Source organism: Dama dama, chromosome 12 (assembly GCF_033118175.1).
Source record: "Dama dama isolate Ldn47 chromosome 12, ASM3311817v1, whole genome shotgun sequence".
Taxonomy (NCBI): domain Eukaryota; kingdom Metazoa; phylum Chordata; class Mammalia; order Artiodactyla; family Cervidae; genus Dama; species Dama dama.
This window is the reverse complement of record NC_083692.1, coordinates 65,501,002-65,524,021: the sequence shown is the minus strand read 5'-3', so window position 1 is coordinate 65,524,021 and position 23,020 is coordinate 65,501,002. Positions and strand designations below refer to the sequence as shown.

General features: G+C 48.9%; 2 protein-coding genes across 4 annotated transcripts in view; one reads left to right on the top strand and one right to left on the bottom strand.

Annotated features, from left to right (window-relative positions):
* PPP1R14D (protein phosphatase 1 regulatory inhibitor subunit 14D) overlaps positions 1-11,064 on the bottom strand; it is a 22,311-nt gene extending 11,247 nt beyond the window's left edge. Inside the window, exon 1 of the mRNA XM_061157567.1 lies at positions 10,921-11,064. The gene's annotated coding sequence lies outside the window, so the exon portion shown is untranslated. The remainder of the gene's footprint in view (positions 1-10,920) is intronic.
* SPINT1 (serine peptidase inhibitor, Kunitz type 1) lies at positions 10,718-23,020 on the top strand. 3 transcript variants are annotated; one of them, XM_061157548.1, is made up of 11 exons: positions 10,718-10,928; positions 11,215-11,754; positions 18,652-18,779; positions 18,997-19,135; positions 19,231-19,449; positions 19,578-19,604; positions 19,947-20,072; positions 20,187-20,237; positions 21,248-21,418; positions 21,648-21,695; positions 22,128-23,020. In XM_061157548.1, exons 2-11 carry the CDS (start codon positions 11,298-11,300, stop codon positions 22,331-22,333), a joined length of 1,572 nt encoding a protein of 523 aa, XP_061013531.1. In that variant the 5' UTR covers positions 10,718-10,928; positions 11,215-11,297; the 3' UTR covers positions 22,334-23,020. The 3 variants fall into 3 exon arrangements, with proteins under 3 accessions (XP_061013531.1, XP_061013532.1, XP_061013530.1); XM_061157549.1 differs by having other exon boundaries at positions 10,858-11,015; positions 19,231-19,401; XM_061157547.1 differs by having other exon boundaries at positions 10,858-11,015.

The window sequence follows — 23,020 nt, the reverse complement described above, 5'->3', positions numbered from 1 at the left end:
CTCATCTGCAAAATGGAGTTTGGAGAAGATTAAATGAGATGGTGGGAACTTTCCTGGTGGTCCAGTGGTTAAGAATTCACCTTGTAATTCGGGCGACATGAGTTCAATTCCTGTCAGGGAACTATAGACCCCACATGCTTTGGAACAATTTAAGCGTGCGCTGAAACTACTGAAGCCCACAACTGCTAAAGCCGGAGTACCAGGACAGATAGTCTGCGCTTGGCAAAGATTCCATGTACTGCCACTAAGACCGGAGGCAGTCAAATAAGTATATATGTAAATATTAAATGAGATGATGTGTGTAAACATTTAGCACGATGTTCTATACAGAGTCCTTTCTCAACAGACATCCTTTCTCTTCCTTTCTTTGCCTTCTCATCCTCCCTGCTTTCCCAGTGAGGCTCTGTCCATCAAAGGCTGGCTCTGGAATTTCTCTGCAGTGGCTTCCTTCCTGACCCTCTTTGGAAGAAGACGGCAATAAGAAGGGGGTAGGGAGGCCTCTAAAGTACAGCCTGTAGACTCAGTTGTTACCTTGATGACATGTTACACAGTGTGATAGGCATTATTATAGTGCTCTCCCCATTTTGTTTCTGTCTCCTGAAGGGTTCAAGAGCCCTTTCAGGAAAAGGAACCAGAACAGAAGAGGTCATGGTTTTGTTCATTCATTAACTCATTCATTTAACAAAGATTTTATGAACTCCTCTGGTAGGCAAACATTATGCTCAATATTGGAGACTGGTGATCCAAAAAAGACACAGTCTCAGCCTTAATGGAACTTACAGTCTAGTGTAAAAATAAACATTAATCAACTAATCAAATAAATGTAAAACTGCAACTGTATTTCTTTTCTGAAGAAAAGGTAAGGGGTGATATAGAATGTCTAGTGAGGGTATGACCTAACAAGTGGTAACATGTGGACTGAGTTCTGAATGATAAGCAGGAGTTAACTAGGTACAGGGGAGAGGAGGGAATTGGCAGAAGGCACAGCATATGCAAAGGCCCTGTGGCAGGAGGGAGAGGGTAAGTATCAGGGACTGGAGAAGGTCAGTAGAGCTGGAACTAAGAGAGGAGGGAGGGGAAATCTGCTGGTAGTCCAGTGGTTAAAACTCAGTGCTTTCACTGCTGTGGACCCAGGTCAGGAAACTAAGATTCCACAAACTGTGAAGTGTAGCCAATCAATAAAAATTTTTTAAAGAGATGAGGGAGGCAGAAGTGAGTCTTGAGGCAGACAGGGTGGATCTATCCACTTAGGGCCCTGTGAACCATGGTAAGAAATTTTGTCTCTATCCTAAGAGCATTGAGATTCACTGCAAAATCTTAAGCAAGGGTGGTTGGGCAGACTGACACGTTCAGATTTTGAATAGAGAGATGATCAGAGGATGCAGAAGTCCTGGAGGTCAGTGGGGAGACCACTGCTATAGGGCTTGACTGGAGTAAGTATTGCTGGTGATAGTGAGAAGTTGCGGATTGGAAAACTATTTAGGGGGTAATATTTAACAGAACTTGGTGATGGATTGGGACATACAAATTTCATGAATGCCAATACAGGAACACAGGTTCATACATGGGACCTCTCTGAGCATATTTCCTCATCTATAAGCTGGGAATTGGTAAGACTCTGCAGGAGCACACAACACAGCCCCAGAGACACTTGATGGCACACAAAAGAGTAATGTATAAGTCTCCTTATTTACATTCTTTTGGGGGGGGGGCATTTATACTATCTTTTATTTATTTATTTATTTATTTTCCCATTTATTTTTATTAGTTGGAGGCTAAATTACTTTACAATATTGTAGTGGTTTTTGCCATACATTATTTACATTCTTTTATCTCAGCATTGACCTATGCGTGTCACCACTCATCAATAAGTTTGCCCAAGATAAGGGAACTCAAGTTTCAAGATAAGAAAAACCACCAGGATCACAGGTTCATATCAGGGTGGGGAAATAAAGAGGGTGCAAGCTTGGGCAGAGGCAAGGATGTCTGCCCTGCTGTCCCAGCCAGACCTGGGTCCAGTGGTGGAATAAAATAAGCAGCAAGCAGGCCCCATCAGAACTAGATGTTTTCTTTCTTTCTCTTATTTAAAAAAAAAATTTTTTTTGACCATGCTTCTTGGTTCTTAGTTCCTCAACCGGGGATGGAACCCTTATGACCTGCAGTGGAATGCCCCCTGGACCACCAGGGAAGGCCCTAAAATATTTTATAAAAAAAGAAAAATAGTGGGAGGGAGGTTCAGGAGGCAGGGGACATATGTAGACCTATGGCTGATCCATGTTGATGTATGGCAGAAACCAACACAACACTGTAATTATTCTTCAATTAAAAATAAATTAAGAAAAAAAGAAAAAGACACACATTCATTTTAGAAACATTTCTAAATTTTCTAAAACATTTAAAAATTCCCATAATCCTGCCAAACAAAAACCACCACTGCTAGCACTCTGGCAAGTTTCTTTCTAGTCATTTTCTATGCACATATATTTAACATAGCTGAGAAAATGCTACATATAATATACAATTATTTAGAAAACATTAAAAACTATTATCATTATTATTCAAGAAATAAATTTAGCAGAAACAGACTCAACAGATACAGATAGCAGACTTCCGACTGCCAAGGGGAAACGGGTAGGAGAGGGTTGGACTGGGAGTCTGGGGGTAGTAGATGCAAACAATTACATTTAGAATGGATAAACATCTAGGTCCCACAGTACAGCACAGAGAACTATATTCAATATCCTGGGATAAACCATAATAGAAAAGAATATAAAAAAGAATGCATATATGTGTATAACTCAGTCACTTTGCTATACAGCAGAAATTAACACAACATTATAAATTAACTATCAACTACACTTCAATAAAAAAACAAGTTTAAAAAAGACACATTCATTGTAGAAAATTCTGAAATATAGATACAAGAAGCACAAGTTATCTGTTTGGTATATTTTCCATTTCTTATATGCATTTACTTATTTAGGATTTTCATGAAGTTAGATCATTTTGTAATATATGCATGCTATTTTATAACAACTTATTTTGAATAGTTTTTGTATTATACATATCTTTTTCAACACTGCAGCATTTTTAAAAATTTAGACTATGACTCAAAGTAAGAAATCCATTTAACTTCATGACAGATACACATACAAACATGAAATGAACATTTCTTATGAAACAAAACTTATTTTATTTTTTTCAAATGCTCATGGCAAGTCACGTTGTTTTCAAGACTCACTAATGGATTCCAACCTGTTCTGTTAAAGGCAGTTCCATGATCTAGTTACTCAGTCCCCTGCTAACAGAATCAGGGATTGCTATCAATTTTTTTGTGTGCCATTATAAATATCGCTACTTTGAACATCTTTGTAACTATTCCTTTTTTTTTAGCACTCTGTGTTTCCCGCCCCCACATCCCCCTTTTAGGGAAATTCTAGAGGCTCCTTGAAAGGTTGTACCAATTAAACTGTTTATAGTTTGATATCCTAATTTTTTCAATTAATGAATATGTTAGGGCTCCCCAGTTGGCTCAGTGGGTAAAGAATCCACCTACAATGCAGGAGACACAGGAGACTCGGGTTCAGTCCCTGGGTCGGGAAGATCCCCTGGAGGAGGGCATGGCAATCCACTCCAGTATTTTTGCCCGGAGAATCCCATGGACAGAGGAGCCTGGCAAGCTACAGTCCTTAGGGTCACAAAGAGTCGGACACAACTGAAGCGACTGAGCACACAACAGTTATATATTACAACATAACAAATTACCCCCAGATTTAGCAGCTTAAAACAATTGTTGAGTCGCTAAGTCATGTCAAACTATTTTGTTACCCCAGGACTGTAGCCTGCCAGGCTCCCCTGTCCAAGTGATTTCCCAGGCAAGTGGGTTGCCATTTCCTTCTTCAGAGTATCTTCCCAACCCAGGGGTCGAACCCATGTCTTCTGCATTGGCAGGCGATCCTTTACCACTGAGCCACCAGCAAAGCCTGCTTAAAACAGTGGGTATTTATCGTATCAGTTTCAGTAGGTGGATTAGCCGACTCCTCTGGTTCAGGGGTTCTCAGAAGGGTGCAAGCCAGCACAGGCCAGTGTTGTTGGTCAGACACCTGCTCCCTGCCATGTGGACTCTCTAGCGTCCTGCTCACCACGTGGCAGCTGGTGTCCAACAGAGACAGGGCCCTGAGAGAGGGAGGGGGACAGGTAAGATGGAAGTCACAGTCTTTTTGTAATCTAATCTAGGAAGTGACATCCCATGACTTGCTGTGTTGTATTCTATTCATCAGAGGCCAATCACTAAGTCCAGCAACACTGAAGGGAAGAGATTACACACATGGGCATGAATACGGGCCAGTATGGATCACTGGTGATAATTTAGAGGTTATCTACCACACTGAACTATTGTGAACATTTTTGACATTAGCAGAATTCCTCAAAAATGCCCCTTTTAGGAAATCCCCTGGTGGTCCAGTGGTTAGGTCTTCACACTTTTACTACTGAGAGTTGGGGTTCAATCCCTGGTTGGGGAACTAAGATCCCACAGGCTGTGCAGCACGGCCAAATAAATAAAGCCCTTTGAGGATTGCAGCAGTATCTGAGGGGACTTGTCTCTTTTAAATGAAGATTAAACCAATGACAGTAGCCTCAGCTTGACAAATATTGCATTACTTTCCTCAAAATTCCTTGGCCCTGCATTATCAAGGGAATTATTGGGCTTTAGATCACTAAAATACAACTTATTCAGCTATAATCACTTAGTGCTGAGTCGCTCAGTCATGTCCGACTCTTTGCTCCCCTGTGGACTGTAGCCCACCAGGTTTCTCTGTCCATGGGATTCACCAGGCAAGAATACTGGAGTGGGTAGCCATTTCCTTCTCCAGATAATCAGATAGTTAGTACTAAAAATTGTTCTGTAAATATATTGTCCCTCTGTTTCAGTTATTGCCACAAAACAGTTATCGGAGAAATGGGTTTTCTCAGTGCGTGTCAAGCCAACAGATACAATCAAGCCAAAGATTGGAAGAAGGAAGGATTTATTATTATCTGCAGCAAGTCAAATTATTACTCGCCTTGGGGATTCCCAGGTGGCGCTAGTGGTAAAGAACCCACCTGAGCGGGAGACATAAGAGATGTGAGTTCAATCCCTGGATGAGGAAGATGCCTGGGAAAGGAAATGGCAACCCACTCCTGTATTCTTGCCTGGGAAATCCGATGGACAGAGGAGCATGATGGGCTACAGTCCATGGGGTCATAAAAGAGTCAGACATGACTTAGCGACTAAACAACAGCAATAGCAGCAAGTCAGGAGGAGACCAGGGGACTCTCTCAAAGCAGCCTCTCCCCTAACAGCAAAATTAGGGACGATTTGAGCTAAGGGTATATGCACATGCTTTATCACAGGACTGTTGTTGGACTGTCTTCTCTGTTCTGACATTTCTTTGTTCGCTCAGGATCCTTGTTACCTACACCTGTCCAAGGACAAGCACTGTGGCCATGGGGTCACAAAGAGTAGGACATGACTAAGCGACTGAACTGAAAGTGTTGGTCGCTCAGTCGTGTCCTATTCTTTGCAACCCCATGGACTGTAGCCTGCCAGGCTCCTCTGTCCATGGAATTCTCCAGGCCAGAGTACTGGAGTGAGTAGCCCTTCCCTTCTCCAGGGGATCTTCCCCACCCAGGGATCGAACCCAGGTCTCCCACATTGCAGGCGGATTCTTTACCAGATGAGCCACAAGGGAAGCCCGAACTGAACTGAAGTGATATGCAGATTCATGAAGAGGCTTGAGCAGAAAATTCTGCATAGAATTAGGGCAGTTTCAGGAGTCCAAGTCTTGGTGGATTGAAGTCAAGAGGGTCAGTATCATTCTTCTGTCCTCCACCAGGGTGGGGGCCTTAGCACCAGCTGGAGTCAAAAATATATTATTATGTATATTCCTTGAGGAGAAACTAGGACTCTGCTTTACCACAGGACTATTGTTTGACTGTCTTCTCTGTTCTTTCTTTGTTGCCTCAAGATCTTTGTTACCTAGACCTGTTCAAGGGCAAGCACTGTGGCCAGGCTTAGGTCACAAAATCAAAGTGAAAGTCGCTCAGTTGTGTCTGACTCTTTGCAACCCAGGAATTCTCGCCTTTCCCTTCTCCAGGGGATCTTCTTCGAACTGGGTTCTCCTGCAGTGTGGGCAGATTCTTTACAAACTGAGCTATCAGGGAACACAAAATAACTTCAGCCAAAATGATATCTCTCTCTCTCTCTCTCCCCTTCCGCTGCTCTGCACAGCTTGTGGGATCTTAGTTCCCTGTGTAGACTTCAAATTGGTTCACATTTGGGCCCCTGGCTGTGAAAGCCAGGAATCCTAACCACTGAACCACCATAGAATTCCCCCCAATGGCTTCTTTTATGTCGAGAATGCCATTCCTGATTCTCTTTCTTCAGGGACTCCCTAACTTATCTGCTTACAGATATCACCACAAAATTTAAAGGCTTAAAACAAATACACTTGCTCATGATTCTGCAACGTGGACAGGGCTTTGGAGGTGTAGCTAATCTCTGTTGGACCAAGTCAACTGGGGCTAAGGGTGAACAATGGTTTAATGAGGCTACTCAGCTGGGGTGGCTGGGAGATAGCCAGACACCTCTTTCTCCCATCACAACCTCTCATCCTCCAGTCCTGCTCTCCTCCGGTGGCCTCTCTCTCCCTCAGGGTTGTCAAACCTCTTTACCTGACAGCTGGTTCTGAGAGGGAAAATGCCAGCCACAAGGCTGAGGTGGGAAAGCCACGTGGTACCACTTCTCCTCTGTCCTATTGGTCAAAGCAAGTTACAAATTCAAAGGGAAGGGAAAGGTAGACACCACCTCTTGGTGGGAGGAGCAGCGTGCACTTACAAGGAAGGTGAAGTCCTGTCTGCCATCGTTGATAGCGGTCTTTGTAGATAGTTCATTAAACCTACTTATAGAAACCACCAGACCACCATCCAAGACAAGGCACTCAGTGTCCCTTTTCTAGTATGGTGTTAAGGACTGCATGTTCTCACCAAACCACCCACTCCTAACATCAGTGGTTGGTACTGGAGGTATTGCAAATATGAAGGAAGCCTATAGCATAAACCCTGACTTTCTCTTCCCCAAGTTCATATAGGGAATGTGAACCACATGGCCTAACAAAAGAGCTAACTCACCTGGACAGCTCCCTTGGGCCTACAACGTACAATCAGAAAACAATATCATCTGGGGGAATTCCCTGGTTGCTTAGCGGTTAGTGTTCTGGCCTTTCACTGCTGTGGCCCAGGTTCAACCCCTGGTTGGAGAACTGAGATCCTATAAGCCACACGGCATGGCCAAAAAAGGAGAGAGAGAGAAAAGAAAACAATATCATCTGGAAATGCTTTGTAGGAAGGTAAGTCAGAATCACAGAAAGGGCCCAATATTGGCAGTCAGGAGACCTGAAGTGTAGAGATGGCCTCTGCTACATACTAGCTCTGTTTGTCTCTGAACAAACCAACGACCAATCTCTGGGCCTATATATAGAACATACAGCTTCCTTTATGTAAGGGGAAGGGCTTTAACTGAGACCCCCAATAGCTCTGACGCTCTCTGCCTCTCCATAAACCAAATTTTATGAGCCCACCCAGAGGATAGCTGGCTCTGTACATACTGCTAGAGAGGCTCTTGGGAGTCACTGAGGACCTGAACAGATGAAGGGCAGGACTGGAGGAGGGAACCACATGCCATGTGCAGGGTGGCCTGGAGTACATCTGCAAGCTGGTACAGAGCCCAAGACTAGGGCAGCAGTGGCAACAGACAAGACAGGATGGATGTGAGCAGTCACTGAAGAAGATTGCCGCCACCCAGGGCTGGCTGGATGTTTGCAAGGGAAGCCCAAGGAAAGGCAGGGGGCACAGAGATACTGGGACAAAGTGTCTGTGTCAGTGAGATGAGGAGAAAATGTGGAAAAAGAAGTAATGCGGGGCTAAATATGATGAATGTGAAAGCTGTCATGGTGTATTTTTCTCTTTCTCATGGAAACACTCCATGTTCACCAAAGGAAACTTTGGTAATTATTTCTAAACTAGAAAAAAGAAAATGTTACCCCATATTTTTGTCATTCAAATGCCATCACCTTTACCGCTTTGGTGAACTTAGTCTTTTTCCCTTCCTGTATAGCTTTTCTCTTTAGGATGTTAGAACCAGCATAAGGTAGTGTGAAAAGTGTAGGGTTGTTTTTTGTTTGTTTGTTTTAATATATTTATTTGACTGTGCTGGGTCTTGCGGCACTCAGGATCTTTGATCTTCCTTGCAGCATGTGAAATCTAGTACCCGGACCTGGTATCGAACCGGAGCCTCCTGCATTGGGAGCGTGGAGTCTTGTCTACTGGAGCACCAGGAAGTTCCCAAAGTGTAGTTTTTGATGTTTGAGATACTTGAGACAAAATTCTGACTCTGTCACTTTTTTCAGGTAACATTTATTGAGCATTCAGAGTCAAATGGTTTCTCTGTATTAACTCATTTAATTCGCATACTAACCCTAGGAAGTCCCATGTTGTATACAAGAGGGCTAAGGCACAGAGGGGCTAAATAAGTTGCCAAAGGCCACACTGACAGTAAGTGGCAAATGAAAGAGTTAAACCCTGTAATCTGAGTCTGAAGCCCACAAGCTGAACGCCTATAGCCTCCTGCCTCCCACTCTTCACTACCTTACCTTGGTGGAGGTTAGTGAGCCTCCCTGTAGTAGAAACTATTCTCAGAGCTGTTGTGAGCATCAGAGGTCACAGATGTCACACATCTGGAACCCAGCAGGCATCTCAAATTGTAGCTGATCATCACTTGAAAATCTGTTGACTTTCAAGGCAAGTTGATCTGAGCTGAGTGTGGAATTTCCAGCTGAAGTCAGAATTGAAAGTGCAGTAAACGCACAGTGTTTAGGTGCTGAAGCAGTGGACTTAGCCTGCCTGAACTCCAATCCCGGTTCTGCCGCCTATCTGTCACGTGACCTAACAAGTTTGTCCACCTGTCTGAGCCTGCTTGCTCATTTGTAAAATGGGGATAAAATTAGTACCTACTTTCTAGGTTTGTTTTGACTGAATGGGCCAATGTGTGGGAAATACTTGGGAACAGGTTTTGGGCATTATCAGATGTAGGTTTTTGGAATAGTATATATGATGGAAGTAATGATTAATCTGTAGTAATATTACCATAGGGTAAGTCTTATCTGTTAGGATTTTTGTATGTATAAGGTATTAAAGAAAGCATAGATCAAATATCAACAAAATTCTTTCTTTCCAGTGACTACACAATCATATGCTTCATTCCCCAGCATACCATCTATGTTCCCTGCTGTGCCTGGGGCAGTGGAAAAAACCCAGAAAATTCAGAGGGGAGACAGACTCCAGATTCCCACACCCAATACCCATACCCATAATGTGTGCAGCTAGGGAATGTTGCAGTTAAGCTGGGACAAAGACTGAGGGTCGGCTACAGGATCTAGTGGGTAAGACTGTTCCCATTGGGCTGAGGTTTTTTAAGTCATCGTGAAGGTGTGGAATTTCTCTTTTTTAAAAAAATTATTTAGTAACTTATTTTTGGTTGTGCTGGGTCTTCATTGCTGTGGGCCACTCTTCGTTGTGGTGTAAGGGTTTCCTATTGCTGCAGTTTCTTTTGTTGCAGGGCTCGGACTCTAGGTGAACAGGCTTCACTAGTTGCAGCTCGCGGGTTCAGTAGTTGCAGCTCATGGGCTTTAGTTGTTCCTGGCATATGGAGTCTTCCTGGATCAGGGCTTGAATCTGTGACCCCTGCATTGGCAAGCAGATTTCTGTTCACTGTACTACCAGGGAAGTGCGGTATGGAATCTCTTTTGAGGAGAAAATTAACAGGACCAACATTGCTCTGTAAAGAATGGCCTTTAAGAGGAGTTCTTCACTCAGGAAAAGCAATGAGCCTAGTTTCAAGGAGTCCAGGGCTCAGTGAAGGCTCAGCTACTTTGGTGATCTGCAACCTCTAGCTTCCAAGGATGCTATTTTACTGAAAGAGCCAGCTCCTAACCAGGAGCACCCCAACTGGTGAGAGAGGAGAGAAATTCTGTGCTCCAGAGAAGGGATCGGCTGACCAATGAAGCTAACTCAGCTCCGACAACGACCCGAACGGAAACGTTAGTACAAAATGAGGAAGGGCCTCAAAACAAAAAGGAACCACTGAGGATCAAGCAGGGAAACCTGGCCCGGGGAAATCTCTTGGTTTCTCAACTGTAACAGAAAGGAGGGTTTCCAGAGCTGGCAAAGGTGGTAATAATCCAGCAGGCATCCGGGATTCCAGTTATCAAAGGTGCAGCCACACAGCTTCTGGGATCTCTTCCCGCCACAAGATGGAAATGACTTCCCGAGGGCTGACGACGACAGCGAGATCATTGGCATCGGGCTTTCCCCCGTTTCTCCACCTCCAGCCCCTTCCCTAGCGCCTCGGGCCTGGGCCTGGGAATGCTAGCCCGGACCGGAAAGGGAGTCGGCCGCCTCTAGCATCTGACCCACCTTCGGGTGCCAGACATCGTCGGCGCTTCCCGAAGTGTCCGGGCCTCCAGGGATAAGGGTTTACTTCTGGGGCGCATGGAGCACCGCGAGGTTGGGATCCGGGCAGGGCGCGCCGGCCTCTGAGCCTGTTCGGGCACCAGGTTGCAGAAGCAGGGTGGAAGATAGCAGGGATTGGGGGTAGGCGGCCGGGAAGCCCGGGCTGCAGGGGCGCAACGGGCGTGGGCGGGGCCGACGACGCGGGGGTTAATGTTCGCCCCGCCCCGGCCGCACTGACTCAGTTTCACCAGAAACTAGACGGGTGGAGGTGCCGGATCTCCAGCGCACCGGACACCTGGGCGGAAACGGCGGTCCGAGCAGGACAGGAAACCTGAACCGGAACCTCGGCAGGCCCGGCCCCACCCCACTCACCTGCGCAGGTAACCCGGGCCGAGGAGAGCCAGGAGGAGGCGGAGCGGGTTCGGAGCATGTCTGGCCCTTTGTTCTGCGCCGGTGCGTGTGTCCGGGTACGTGAGCTCTTTAGCCGTCCGACCGGCTGCGGGGTCACCGAAGTGTGCGTGGGAGGACCGGGCCCGCCTGCCCTTCTTCACTCCCGGGGTGTTCGCTCTCCTCGGTCCTCCCCTTCACTTCCTCCCGGCCGGCCCTCCTCCCTGGAAGTCTCCCGGCTGATCCGATGTCTCCTCCTCCGTCCCCTCCCTCTCGCAGGTCGCTAGCACCCTCGGAGCCCAGAGGTCCTCTCTGTGAAGGTGACCCCGGCGGGGAGGAGGGCGACGATCCCCGGGAGGACGATGGCCGGGGGCCGCCTCTCCCAGGCCCGCATCCCAGCGGTGGCCGTGTGGTTTCTCTGCGCGCTCGTCCTCCGGGGCGCCGAGGCCGGGCCGCCGCCGGTGACCCCCGGTTTGCTCACGGCCGACGGCTGCTTGAACCGCTTTACCCCCGGGGTGCCTGATTTCGTGCTCGACACGGACGCCTCGGTCAGAAACGGGGCCACCTTCCTGCGCTCCCTCACCGCGCGCCGCGGCCGGGACTGCGTGCACGCCTGCTGCAGCTCCAACGACTGCAATCTGGCGCTGGTGGAATTGCAGCCCGACGGCGGGGAGGACGCCATCGTCTCCTGCTTCCTCATCAACTGCCTCTACGAGCAGAGCTTCGTGTGCAAGTTCGCGCCCAGGGAGGGCTTCATCAACTACCTCACGCGGGAGGTTTACCGCTCCTACCGCGAGCTGCGGACCCAGGGCTTCAGAGGTGAGGACAAGGGTGCCAGGATCTGGGGAGACTCACAAAAGGGACTGGTTATAGGGTTCTGCGCGAAGCATCAGAAGGGAGTTTGGAGGAGAGTCCCATTCGATCCCAACTCATCCTTAGAAGTAGGCATGGTATAAATAGTAAATAAAGAACAGGCTACAAGAGGGGCGAGGGGGGACGTCCTAGGGCCCAGGCTGGCTCCTGAGTTCAGGATGTTGAGTGGGTGGGTGCTCTGGGATGTGTGAGTGGGAGCAAGCTCCTCGGGATTCCTACTTTGACCCCAATGGGCCAAATCAGGGAATGTGCTGTCTGGAGGCCACCTGGTGACTAGATAGAAGATAGATAGATACTCCAGGCCAAGCACTGTGCTAGGTACCTTGCGGACCTGTCAAGTGGACCTGGTGAAGGCTGGGCTCCTCACTGCTGGGTCTGGGATTGGTTCTAGCATTTCTTGTACTCCTCTCCCCAGGTACTGGTCTTTAGTCGTCTGGGGGAAAACTGCCAGACCACCAGAGTCTAAAGAACAAGCCCAGTTGGGGGTGACCCAACTGGGGAGGGGGCGGTATTGTGGACACAGTAGCCTAGAGACCTCTGGGGTCCGGGTGAGGAGGGTTGCTGGATGAGTCAGTCCCCTGGTATGTATACCTGGTAGGGGAAGGAAGTCAGCTGTCCAGGCAAGTGTGTGTGTGTGCGTGTGTGTATACTCGTGTGTGCTCATAAGCCTGGCAGAGCTCTTCCTGCTTAAGATCTAGTAGCCAAGCTGTCTGCTCACCTTATTTACTTCCAGGATAAGGGCAAAGTGGGGCCATGGCTCCTCCTCTTTCCTCCTGGGACTGAGCAGTTAGCTGGGAATGGGGTCCCTCCAGAGACCTTTGTTCCCCATTCTCTCCACCTGTTGTTCTGGCCAGGTGGGGCTCCAGGGCAGGGATGGGTCACACTGATAACCTCTGTTAGTACTTTACTGTTTGCTAACTGCTATGCCACTCACCCTCTCACTTAGGCATCATGATAACCACCTCTGAAAAGGGTGCTATTAGTAGTCATTCCACTTTTTAGATTAGGAAACTGACTCCCATCTTAAATATATACTGTCCACAAATGGGACTCAACCCCAGGCAGGACCTCCTACAGTGCTGCGCTATTTCTCACACAAGACCATCTTTCTGGTAGAAACCTGTCTCTGATCCAAGACAGCCCAGTGGACAACAGAACCAGACACTAGGGAGCCCAGGGGCCAGGCTGGGGCTGCTCGGTCTCGGTTCTGGGAAGTAGAGAAAGGAGTTTCCTCTCCAGCCTTTCCTCTTGTCCCTATCCTTTCAGAAGCTCTGGATCTCTAAGAAGAGGTTGGGTGGAGATTCCGGGAGGGGAACACTGTCTCCAGGCTAGGCTGGGCTACTGAGTCCCAGTGGGCCAGGGCCTGAGCCTGTTTCACAAGGAAGCAACAGGGAGTGTAGGTGGTGATGACGTAAGTGATCTGAGCTGCCTGCCCTCCCGGCTCTGACAGGACCCATTGGAGGGCCAGCATGGCAGGGCCGACACCTGAAACTCTGGGGTCTGGTCAGGAAGCTGAGCTGGTCGGAGCCATCCTCATCTGGGAACCTCCCCACCTCCTGACTTGCCTGGTTGGCACAAGACAGGACGGAGTGGGGATTTCCTGTCCCATGGGGTGCTGGGTAGAACTTGGACTTGGTCTGGCCCCGGGGCCATTTTGGGCAGCACAGTGTTTGGGGGAATGGGGGCTACTGTGTGCATGTGTCCAGGAGTCCATTCTCACTTGAGTTGCACTAGAGAAGTTGAAAGTACAAAGAGGATCAAGCCATTATGGCCTTCTGGAAGCTGGGCTAGGGTAGACCGAGGCAGGCAAAGTGGGCAAGTGCTCAGGGCTTCTGAACCTTTGGTTTTTGTACTGGGGGGAGCCCTTCCCAGGGTGGGTTGACCTGTTCCCCTTTTCCTGCCTGTGGCCAGGCCAGTCCAGTCCAGATTACTGGGGCCTCCTAAGCACCCTGCTCTTTCCTCCTCCCCCCTTCCCTTACCTTCCCCATCTTTGCATTGGAAGAGTGGCTTGGAAGATGGAGACTGTGTTTCCCTGGGGAGTCCTGAGGCCTGACAGCTGGGAGAGGGGCTGGCTTTATTGCTTCTCTGGCCCTTTGCTCTCTGTGGGTGGGAAATAAGGAGTGGTATCTGTCCAGACATCTGCTCCTTGCTCCTGGGGACTGGGGCTTGGAGAGGACCAGCCTTGCGTGTGTGGGTAGACATTGCTGATTTGGCCCGAGGTCTGATATGTCACTCTGTTTGTGACTTCTACCCTGGGGCCAGTGGGGCTAGCCTATCTTTCTGCTAGGTAGACTGACAAGCAGTCTGTCTTGTTTCCCCTTGTGGACTGCTGATTACTTTCTGGAAAATGCAAGGAGGGAGGGACAGGCTCCTCCTAGTTCACTGCCCCCTTGGCTTGGCCTCTCACCTCAGGGCCTGGGCTAGCTCTCAGTGAGCCCTCAAGCCACTGTGTTGGGGCTTGGTTCCTGGCCCTGCTCTCCTGGTCTTATAATGGAGGTTTTCTTTTCTCATTCCTGTAGCCTCTGCACCACTTGGCTTGTTTCTCTGTGGAAGTTCTCCCCTCCCATCCCTTTGCCGTCACTGTGTGTCCTGGTCTTTTCACCTCTGGGACCACCCTCTGTGACTCTCACATTGGCTCTGCTTTCTCTGCCTCATCCAAGAGAGGCAGAGACGCAGCCCTATGATTCAGCCTTCTATCAGCTGTTCTTATCTCTTTACCTTCTCTCCTCCCTTTGAACTCTTAGACTTGACTAACCTTCTATGGTGCCTCTGTGAAGAGCGGGTTGGCAGTATCCACCAAAAGCGTAAATGCACATAACCCTCATCACAGTTCTACTTGCAGGAACTCGTCTTGTGGCTATGCTTAAACATGTGTAAAACAACTTACCAGCCAGTCAGTCACTGCACCATTGTTTATAATAGCAAAGAATTGGAAACAATCTCAGTGTCTGTCAACACATCCTATAATTGGATTCCGTGGTGCTGTTTTAATCATAATATTAATAATAAACCCTGAGGCAGCATGGGTTAGTTTTTAGTAGGGAGGGAGGAAGGTAGAGAAGAACAACGTAAATCAAGAGGGACTGATGGACTGGTTAAATGTGTTAAAAGTGCTATGCAACCAAAAGTATGTATTACTGTGAATGATTTCCAGTATATATTAAAGGAAAAGCAAGATGAAGAACTTGCATGCTTATGAATTCAATTCTCTCCATCCTGATATTCACACATACACACACCCCCAAACTAGTAACAGAATACTTCTGGACAGAAGGTTCGTTCATGTCCTTATCCTCAGTCATGTCCAGCTCTGAGACTCCATGGACTATAGCCAACCAGGCTTTTCTGTCCATGGGATTTTCTGGACAAGAATATTGAAGTGAGTTGCCATTCCTTCTCCAGGTCTATGTATTACCTAAGCTAAAAACAAAATTGAAGATTATAAAAGTAATAATAGTAAAAAGTCATCCTTCTAAGCAGGTATGACCTGCAGCGTGGTGTTTTGATGTTTTGGAGAGAGTATGAGTCAGAACAGGGTTCAAATAAATCCCAGCTCTGCTGTTTAGAAACTGAGCGACCCAGGGCAAGTCATTTAACCTCTCTGATGTCAGTTTTCTCATCTGGAAAGAGGAGCAAGAATGCAGTTGTGGCAGGATGGTTAGGAAGGTAGGCGATATAGATGGGGGCAGCAAACCTCCTGTGAATATTCATATAGTAAATACTTTAGATTTTGTGTTGGTTACAACTGCTCAGCTGCTGTTGTAACATGAAAGCAGCCATCCACAATTTGTAAACAATTTGGTAAGGCTGTATCTTAATTTATAGGCACAAATTTGAATTCTATGTGCTTTCACATGTCATGAAGAAAGAATTTAAAAATTCTTTTCAACTGTTAAAAAATATAACAGGTTGGACTAAATGTGGCCTGCAGGCCATAATTTGCCAGCCCTGATAAGATACTACAGATAAAGTACCTAGTGTGTGCCAGACACACTTTCTTTTTTTTCTTTTAATTTTTATTTATTTAATTATTTTATTTTTGGCTGTGCTAGATCTTCATTCCTGTGCATAGGCTTTCTCTAGTTGCCAAACAGGGACTACTTTCTAGTTGCAGTGTGACAGCTTCTCATTGTGGTAGCTTCTCTTGCTGTGGAGTGTGGGGTCTAGAGCCGACTCAGTAGTTGTGGCCCAGGGGCTTAGTTGCCCCAAGACGTGTGGGATCTTCCCAGACCAGGGATTGAACCTGTCCCCTGCATTGGCAGGCAGATTCTCAACCACGGGACCACCAGGGAAGTCCTCTGGGCACACTTTCTACCAGCAGCAGCTTTGTTAGTATGACTCTAGGTTCTTTCTCCACCTCTGGCTTCTCTGGAGCTCCCACTGCACTCCTCCCCTCTCTCAAATTCAACTTCTCTATGGCTGAAGCCACATGTTCCTGCTAGATCTGGTTTCCCTTCTGCCCGTGCCCTGGCTCTGCATTGCCAGTTCCCCAGAGCCTGTCAGGCACAGCAGCCTGAAGTGTCTACCCAGCATTGTTTCTCATCCTTTCCATCCCTGTCGTCATTCAGTCGCTAAGTTCGTGGCCCCATGGACTGCAGCATACCAAGCTTCCCTGTCCTTCACTCTCTCCCAGAGTTTGCTCACACTCGTGTCCATTGAGTCAGTGATGCTATCCAACCATCTCATCCTCTGTTGCCCCATTCTCCTCCTTGCCTCAATCTTTCCCAGCATCAGGATCCATCCCTAAGTGAAAGTGAAAGTGAAGTGAAGTCGCTCAGTCGTGTCCAACTTTTAGCGACCCCATGGACTGCAGCCTACCAGGCTCCTCCGTCCATGGGATTTTCCATGCAAGAGTACTGGAGTGGTTTGCCATTTCCTTCTCCAATGCATTCCTAAGCTATCCCTTAATTCACACTGCTTCTGTTGCATCTGCCTTGAACTACTGCACTGGTCCACTTGCTGGCCTCCTTGCTCCATAGAAATAATTCTATTCCAGACAGATGGGTAAATAGCTGCTGCCAGGAGCTTAGGAATTCACCTGCTATCCTGGTCCTTGGCCTTCCCTTGGTACTTCTGGACCTTGATCAGGCTTTGAGGGAGATCAATGTCTAGTGCAGACTGGGCCTCCAGGACTCTGTGCCACTATTCATGGCCAGTGTCTGTCCCCTTTCTGTACCACCAGTTGTTAAGTATTTGAATGTCAATCCTGCTGTGTCCACATGCCCTGACCCAGTGTCCAGGGCCCTTGGGGATCTGTCTCAGCCCAGCTGGTCTCCTTAATGTCCACCAAACCGCCTTGCAAATTCTCTACTCCTTGTTTTGGCTCTGTTTTCTGCTGTCATCAGCAACACAGAACATTCTTCCCCACAAGCAAACAAATAAAACTAAAAGAATTTTAAAAATCCTTTGTCTCAAAAAAAAAAAAAAATCCTTTGTCTCTTCTTCACAAAGCCTTGCCTTTTTCCTTTAACTTGCTGTGGTCTTTCATTTCTTTAAACATCCACTTCCTTGTCTTGTACATGTACCGCAAATGCCTTCATCTTGGTGGGTCTTTTCTCTCATTTTGCTTCCTGTGGCTGGGTCTTAACCTGCCTAATTGGACCATAACACCCTCAAGGGGAGTGTGTGAGCTTTCTAGGGCTGCTATGCCAACGTACTACAAAGTGGGTGGCTGAAAACAATAGGAACGTATTGTCTCAGTTCCGGAGGCCAGGCGTCCAAAATCAAGGTGTCCACAGGGCCACACTCTCTCTGAAGACCCTGGCTGAGGGAGGGTATTTTGTGTCCACTTGTAACTGGAGGAGGCACGCTCTTTATGTGCCCAGTCATCATCGGACACCGAGGCTTGACACAGTGCTGCCCGGGAACTCTGTGCTTAAGGCCTCTGTCTGGATGGGCTTCTCAGCAGTGATCTGGGCTGCCGAGAGAGGGGTGATGGTGGTAATTACACTTAACTTATCTGGCTTTTCAAAAGTGTTGTTACGCTAACTTAAAAAATATATATGTTTGTTTGGTTGCGCCGTATCTCAGTGGTGGCACGCGGTTCTTTGATCTTCCTTGCAGCATGTGGGTTCTTTAGTTGTGGCATACAAACTTAGTTGAAGCATGTGGGATCTAGTTCCCTGAACAGGGACCAGACCCAGGCTCCCTGTGTTGGGAGTGCCAAGTCTTAGTTGGACCACCACGGAAGTCCCCTGACTTTTTAAAGCAATTAGCACAAGTACTTGCTTATTGTAGAAAATAGAAAAATTCCTCCTTCCAAATATATGTGTGTATACATATGTATATGTATATATATATATATATAATTTTTTTTTTCCCTGAATGGGATCAGATGGCAATGCGCTCAGTTATTTGCTTCAGAAAGTGGCTTTACAATATTAGAATGTCTTTTTTTTTTAAAAACAATAATATATTTATTTAAAAGAAAAACATCTACATGTTTAAATATGTATATATAAATATGAATCCATTTTATAAAAATTTACATTTATAAAATTAAATTTTATAATGATATAGTTGCTGTCATTGTTAGCTGCTAAGTCCTATTTGACTCTTTTTGCCACCCCATGGACTGTAGCCCACCCGGCTCCTCTGTCCATGGGATTTCCCAGGCAAGAATACTGGAGTGGTTTGCCGTTTCCTACTCCATAGAATGTCTTAAGTGTAACATATCTAAATAGAGGACAAGAAGAATGGTTTCATTGTGAAATTGTATCTGTGTCTTACCAGGCTGCTGAGCCCTAGGTTGGTCTAGTTGCCACCCATAAGGCACCAGCCCCTCACTGGAGGAGGGATCCTGCCCATTCAGTGAGAGTTCACCTTACCTCACCTTCCTCCCAGGGTCCCGGATCCCCAAGGCCTGGGATGGTATAGACTTGAAGGTACAGCCCCAGGAACCCCTAGTGCTGAAGGGTGTGGATAACACAGACTGGCATCTCCTGCGGGGTGACACAGACGTCAGGGTAGAGGTGAGACCCGGGGCTGGCTCTCGGACCCCCACCTCAGCTCTCCAGGGCCCCTTTCTGGGGCCATAGGCCCAACTGCGGCTCCAGGTGGGATGGGGTGGATAGAAGCCGAGGATCCATTTAATACCAAGACCGTCTGTCTCCCCGGGGGTGGGGAGGAGGGACGATTTTGGGGAGGGTCTGGAGCAGCCAAGGGCCTGATGGCCATTCCTGTGCTTAGAGGAATAGTCCAGACCAGGTGGAGCTGTGGGGACTCAAAGAAGGCAGCTACCTGTTCCAGCTGACGGCGGCCGGTTCAGACCAGCCAGAGAGCACGTCCAACGTCACAGTCACTGTGCTGTCCCCTGAGCAGACGGAAGGTGAGGAAGCGGGGTGAGGAGGCCACCCGGGAGCCCTCCCCCGCCCCAGTTGACTGGCCCTTCAGACCCCCCTGACCAGCTTTGCTCCCTGACAGAACACTGCCTTGCATCCAAGAAGGTGGGCCGCTGTCGTGGTTCCTTCCCCCGCTGGTACTACGACCCCACAGAACAGATCTGCAAGAGTTTCGTTTATGGAGGTTGCCTGGGCAACAAGAACAACTACCTTCGGGAAGAAGAGTGCAAGCTCGCCTGCCGCGATGTGCAAGGTGGGCCTTTGCGAAGCAGTGTTGGGGCTCAGGTGACATTCCCCCAGGGTAGGTGTTCTCTCTTCACGGATCAGGGAGGTGAGCGTGGGAATACCCCCATCCCTAGGCCCCCTATCAGCTCATCCCAGCTGGGGCCTGGCCCTGCCTCCTCTCACTTCTCTGTTTTTCTCTCCTAGGCCCCTCAGCAGAAAGGCATCATCCAGGTGGGCTTTGCTTCTTTCCCTGTTCCCCTCACCCCTGCCCGCTCTCCAGCTGGTATCAAGTCCAGGTCCCTGCCCACACTGTCCTGGCTCCACAACTCATTCCTACCCTCAGAAAGAAGGCCCACAAGTGCCTCACCCCCTGCAGCTCAGGATCCTCCCATCAACCTTTGCCTATTTTGTGTGTAGGAGGGTTTGAGGAGCAGGGGTGGAGAGGGAACAGGGGCTGTGTCATGATGCCGCCTGGGGGTAGAGAGGGCCAGGGAGATGATGGACTCACGGTATTTGCTGGCCTCTGCACCCCCAACCTGACCTCACCCTCCCCCCGGCCTCACCCCTCCCCAGTGTGTTCTGGCAGCTGCCACCCCAGCAAGTTCCGCTGCGGTGATGGCTGCTGCATCGACAGCTTCCTGGAATGTGATGACACCCCCGACTGCCCCGACGCCTCAGACGAGGCCACCTGTGAGAAATGTGAGGCCTGGGGGTGGAGGGCGGCGGGCAGGGCAGGGCAGATCCAGACCACTCACCCCACACTGCTGCGAGGCCTTTTGTCAGGTCTGCACCTCTGATCTTTCATCTTTGCAGACACCACAGACTTCGATAAACTCCAGAGGATCCATTTCCCCAGGGACAAAGGTGAGCTCCTGCCCCAGTCTCCTGGGTCAGGGCTGAACTACTCTGCTCACTCACGCCATCCATGTGCTGAAGGGGCCTGCTGTGGGTACCAGGCTGTGGGCACAAAGCTGGGGGCATGGGTGTCCTGTACTTTTCTTTCTGTGTTTCCCAAGCATCAGACATCCTCTTAACACCTCCAGAAATTCTTTTTATTTTTTTTTATGTCATGCCAAATGGCATGTGGAATCTTAGTTCTCTAACCAGGGATTGAACTCGTGCCCCCTGCAGTGGAAACTCAGGTTCTTAATCACCGGATTGCCTGGAGAGTTCCAACACCTTCAGAAATTTAACCATGCCTACATATCACTGAGATGTTATTGATTTAACTTAATATATTAAAAGGTAAATTTCAGGGACTTCCCTGGCAATCCAGTGGTTAAGACTCCGCACTTCCAATGCAGGGGGCATGGGTTTAATCCCTGGTCAGGGAACTAAGATCCCACATGCTACGCAGCACAGCCAAAAATAAATAACTGAAATTGGAGATTAAAAAAATAAAGGAACTTTCACGTCAGTACTGTAAATGAAAAGCCACTATTATATGCCACAATTTGAGATCTGCTTTTAAAATAAGTATAATAAAACATGGTAACAAATTTTAGCTGGACGCTGTTGCCTGCCAAGGTTCAGACTCTGAGTCTTCTTTGTTAACAAGGCAGACCATCAAGTGCTGGGGAGAAAACCAAGACCTTGTTACAGTCGGGAATGCTGAAATAAAATTAAGGAATAGTTATATGAGTCAGCCTAGGGTAATTCTGGACCCAAACTTACTCTCCTGCATTTATCTTCCTTGCTTCTAACAACACTGCAAATGGAGCAGATATTTCTGGGGCCCCCGGGGCCCTCACTGAATCACAGCCATCCCCAGCCTAAGGAGGGTCAGGGGGTGGCGGGCAGCAACCATGTGGAGCCTAGTGGCGGCAGGGAGGTCCCGTGGACATTCACACCTTCGTCTGCTCCTTACCCTGCAGGGCACTGTGTAGACCTGCCAGACACGGGCCACTGCTCAGAGAGCATCCCCCGCTGGTACTACAACCCCTTCACTGAACACTGCGCCCGCTTTACCTATGGTGGTTGTTATGGCAACAAGAACAACTTTGAGGAGGAGGAGCAGTGCCTTGAGTCCTGTCGTGGCATCTCCAGTGAGTGGGGCAGAGGGGGGCTGAAAGATGGGGAGGTGAAAGGCTTAGCTGGAGCATTCAGCTCTGTCCCAAGGCGTGGACTGGTCATGCCTTGTCCTCAGAGCAGCTGAACTAAGGGTGGGAGAGGAGGGCAGTGGGGTGTCTGGGGCACTACTGATGAGCAGCTGAGTCTTCGACCCCTTCGACCCCTTAGTATTGACTTCTGTCCCCCGCCTCCATTGTGTTGTAGAGAAGGATGTGTTTGGCCTGCGGCGGGAAAGCCCCGTTCCCAGCACAGGTAAGCCCCCATCTGCCTGTCACCACTGAGTAGGCATCAACTCAAAGATCAACTCCACTCAGCTGGTTGTGACAGCCTAAGCCTGTGTTGAGAGGGTCCTGAGCTTGGCTAAAGGGACAGTAGTGGTACCTGCCGGGGCAAGGGAGAGAAAGACAGAAATACATGCCAGGTCTGTGGGCCGTCAGAGTCCTCCCCACATTACCTGCAAGTCGAGTGACCTGGAGCCAAGGCTCGAAGCCCATCAGAATCCCTCCCACCAAGCTCCCAACAGAGCAGTTTCAGCTGCTCACATGCCCAAAGTCCTTATTCTACCACCACTATCACCCCCCACATCCGTTTGCCTAGGTCCCTTTGATACAGAGCAGGGGTGAGCGTCAGAACCCCTCAGGCTCTGGGAGTGCTTCATCCTTCATCCGGCCCTTCTTCCCCCAGGCTCCGTGGAGGTAGCCGTTGCAGCGCTCCTGGGTACCTGCATCGTGGTGGTGGTCGCCATTCTGGGTTACTGCTTCTTCAAGAACCAGAGAAAGGACTTCCACAGACACCGCCACCCCCCACCCTCCACCCCCACCAGCTCCAAGGTCTCCACCACGGATGACATGGAACACCTGGTCTATTACCAAACAACTAGACCCCTCTGAGCCTGGGGCTTCTCCAGGGCTCTCGTCGTCTCTCACCTGGCCCTGCTTCCTAGCCAAGACGGAGGCCTGGGCTGGGTGAAGACTTTGGGACCAGACTTCTCCAGCCTGTTTCCCAGGCCTGTTCTGCCTCCAAGGCCAGGGCTCCAGCCCCTGTTGGAGGGATCTCAGCTAAGTCCAGGCTACTTGTTTCTGAGAAAGCTCACGGTCTGCAAGGAGCAGAAAACCTTTGAGCCAGGAGTCCCACAGAAATGGGCCTCTCCATGAAGGATTTCAGAGGAAGTTGGAGTTTTGCTTCCTATTCCAAGCTACCTGCCCCCATCCATGACCTTGGGAAGGGGCCTGGGACAGCATCAGAGGCTGGAGGCCCCAACCCTTTCCTCCACAGCTGCCCCTCCCACTCTGCAAAGTCCAGGGCTCTGGTGGTGGGCAGCCTGGGGGGGAAGGACTTCCCTGTATATTTTATGTTGTACAGAGTTCCTTTTTGTTTATTTAATGCCATGGGGGGGGGGGGGGGCGGTGAGAGGAGTGGGAAGTGACTCTGTGGCCCCATCTCTTCCCCTGCCCCCCACATTAAGCCCCAAGCCAGCCCGGCCCGCACACGGAGCCAGATCCTCCACACCCCCTGGGGCTCCCTTGCTTCCACAGGCCAGAGCCCACTCAGTGGAATAAAGAGATTTATTCTGAGTC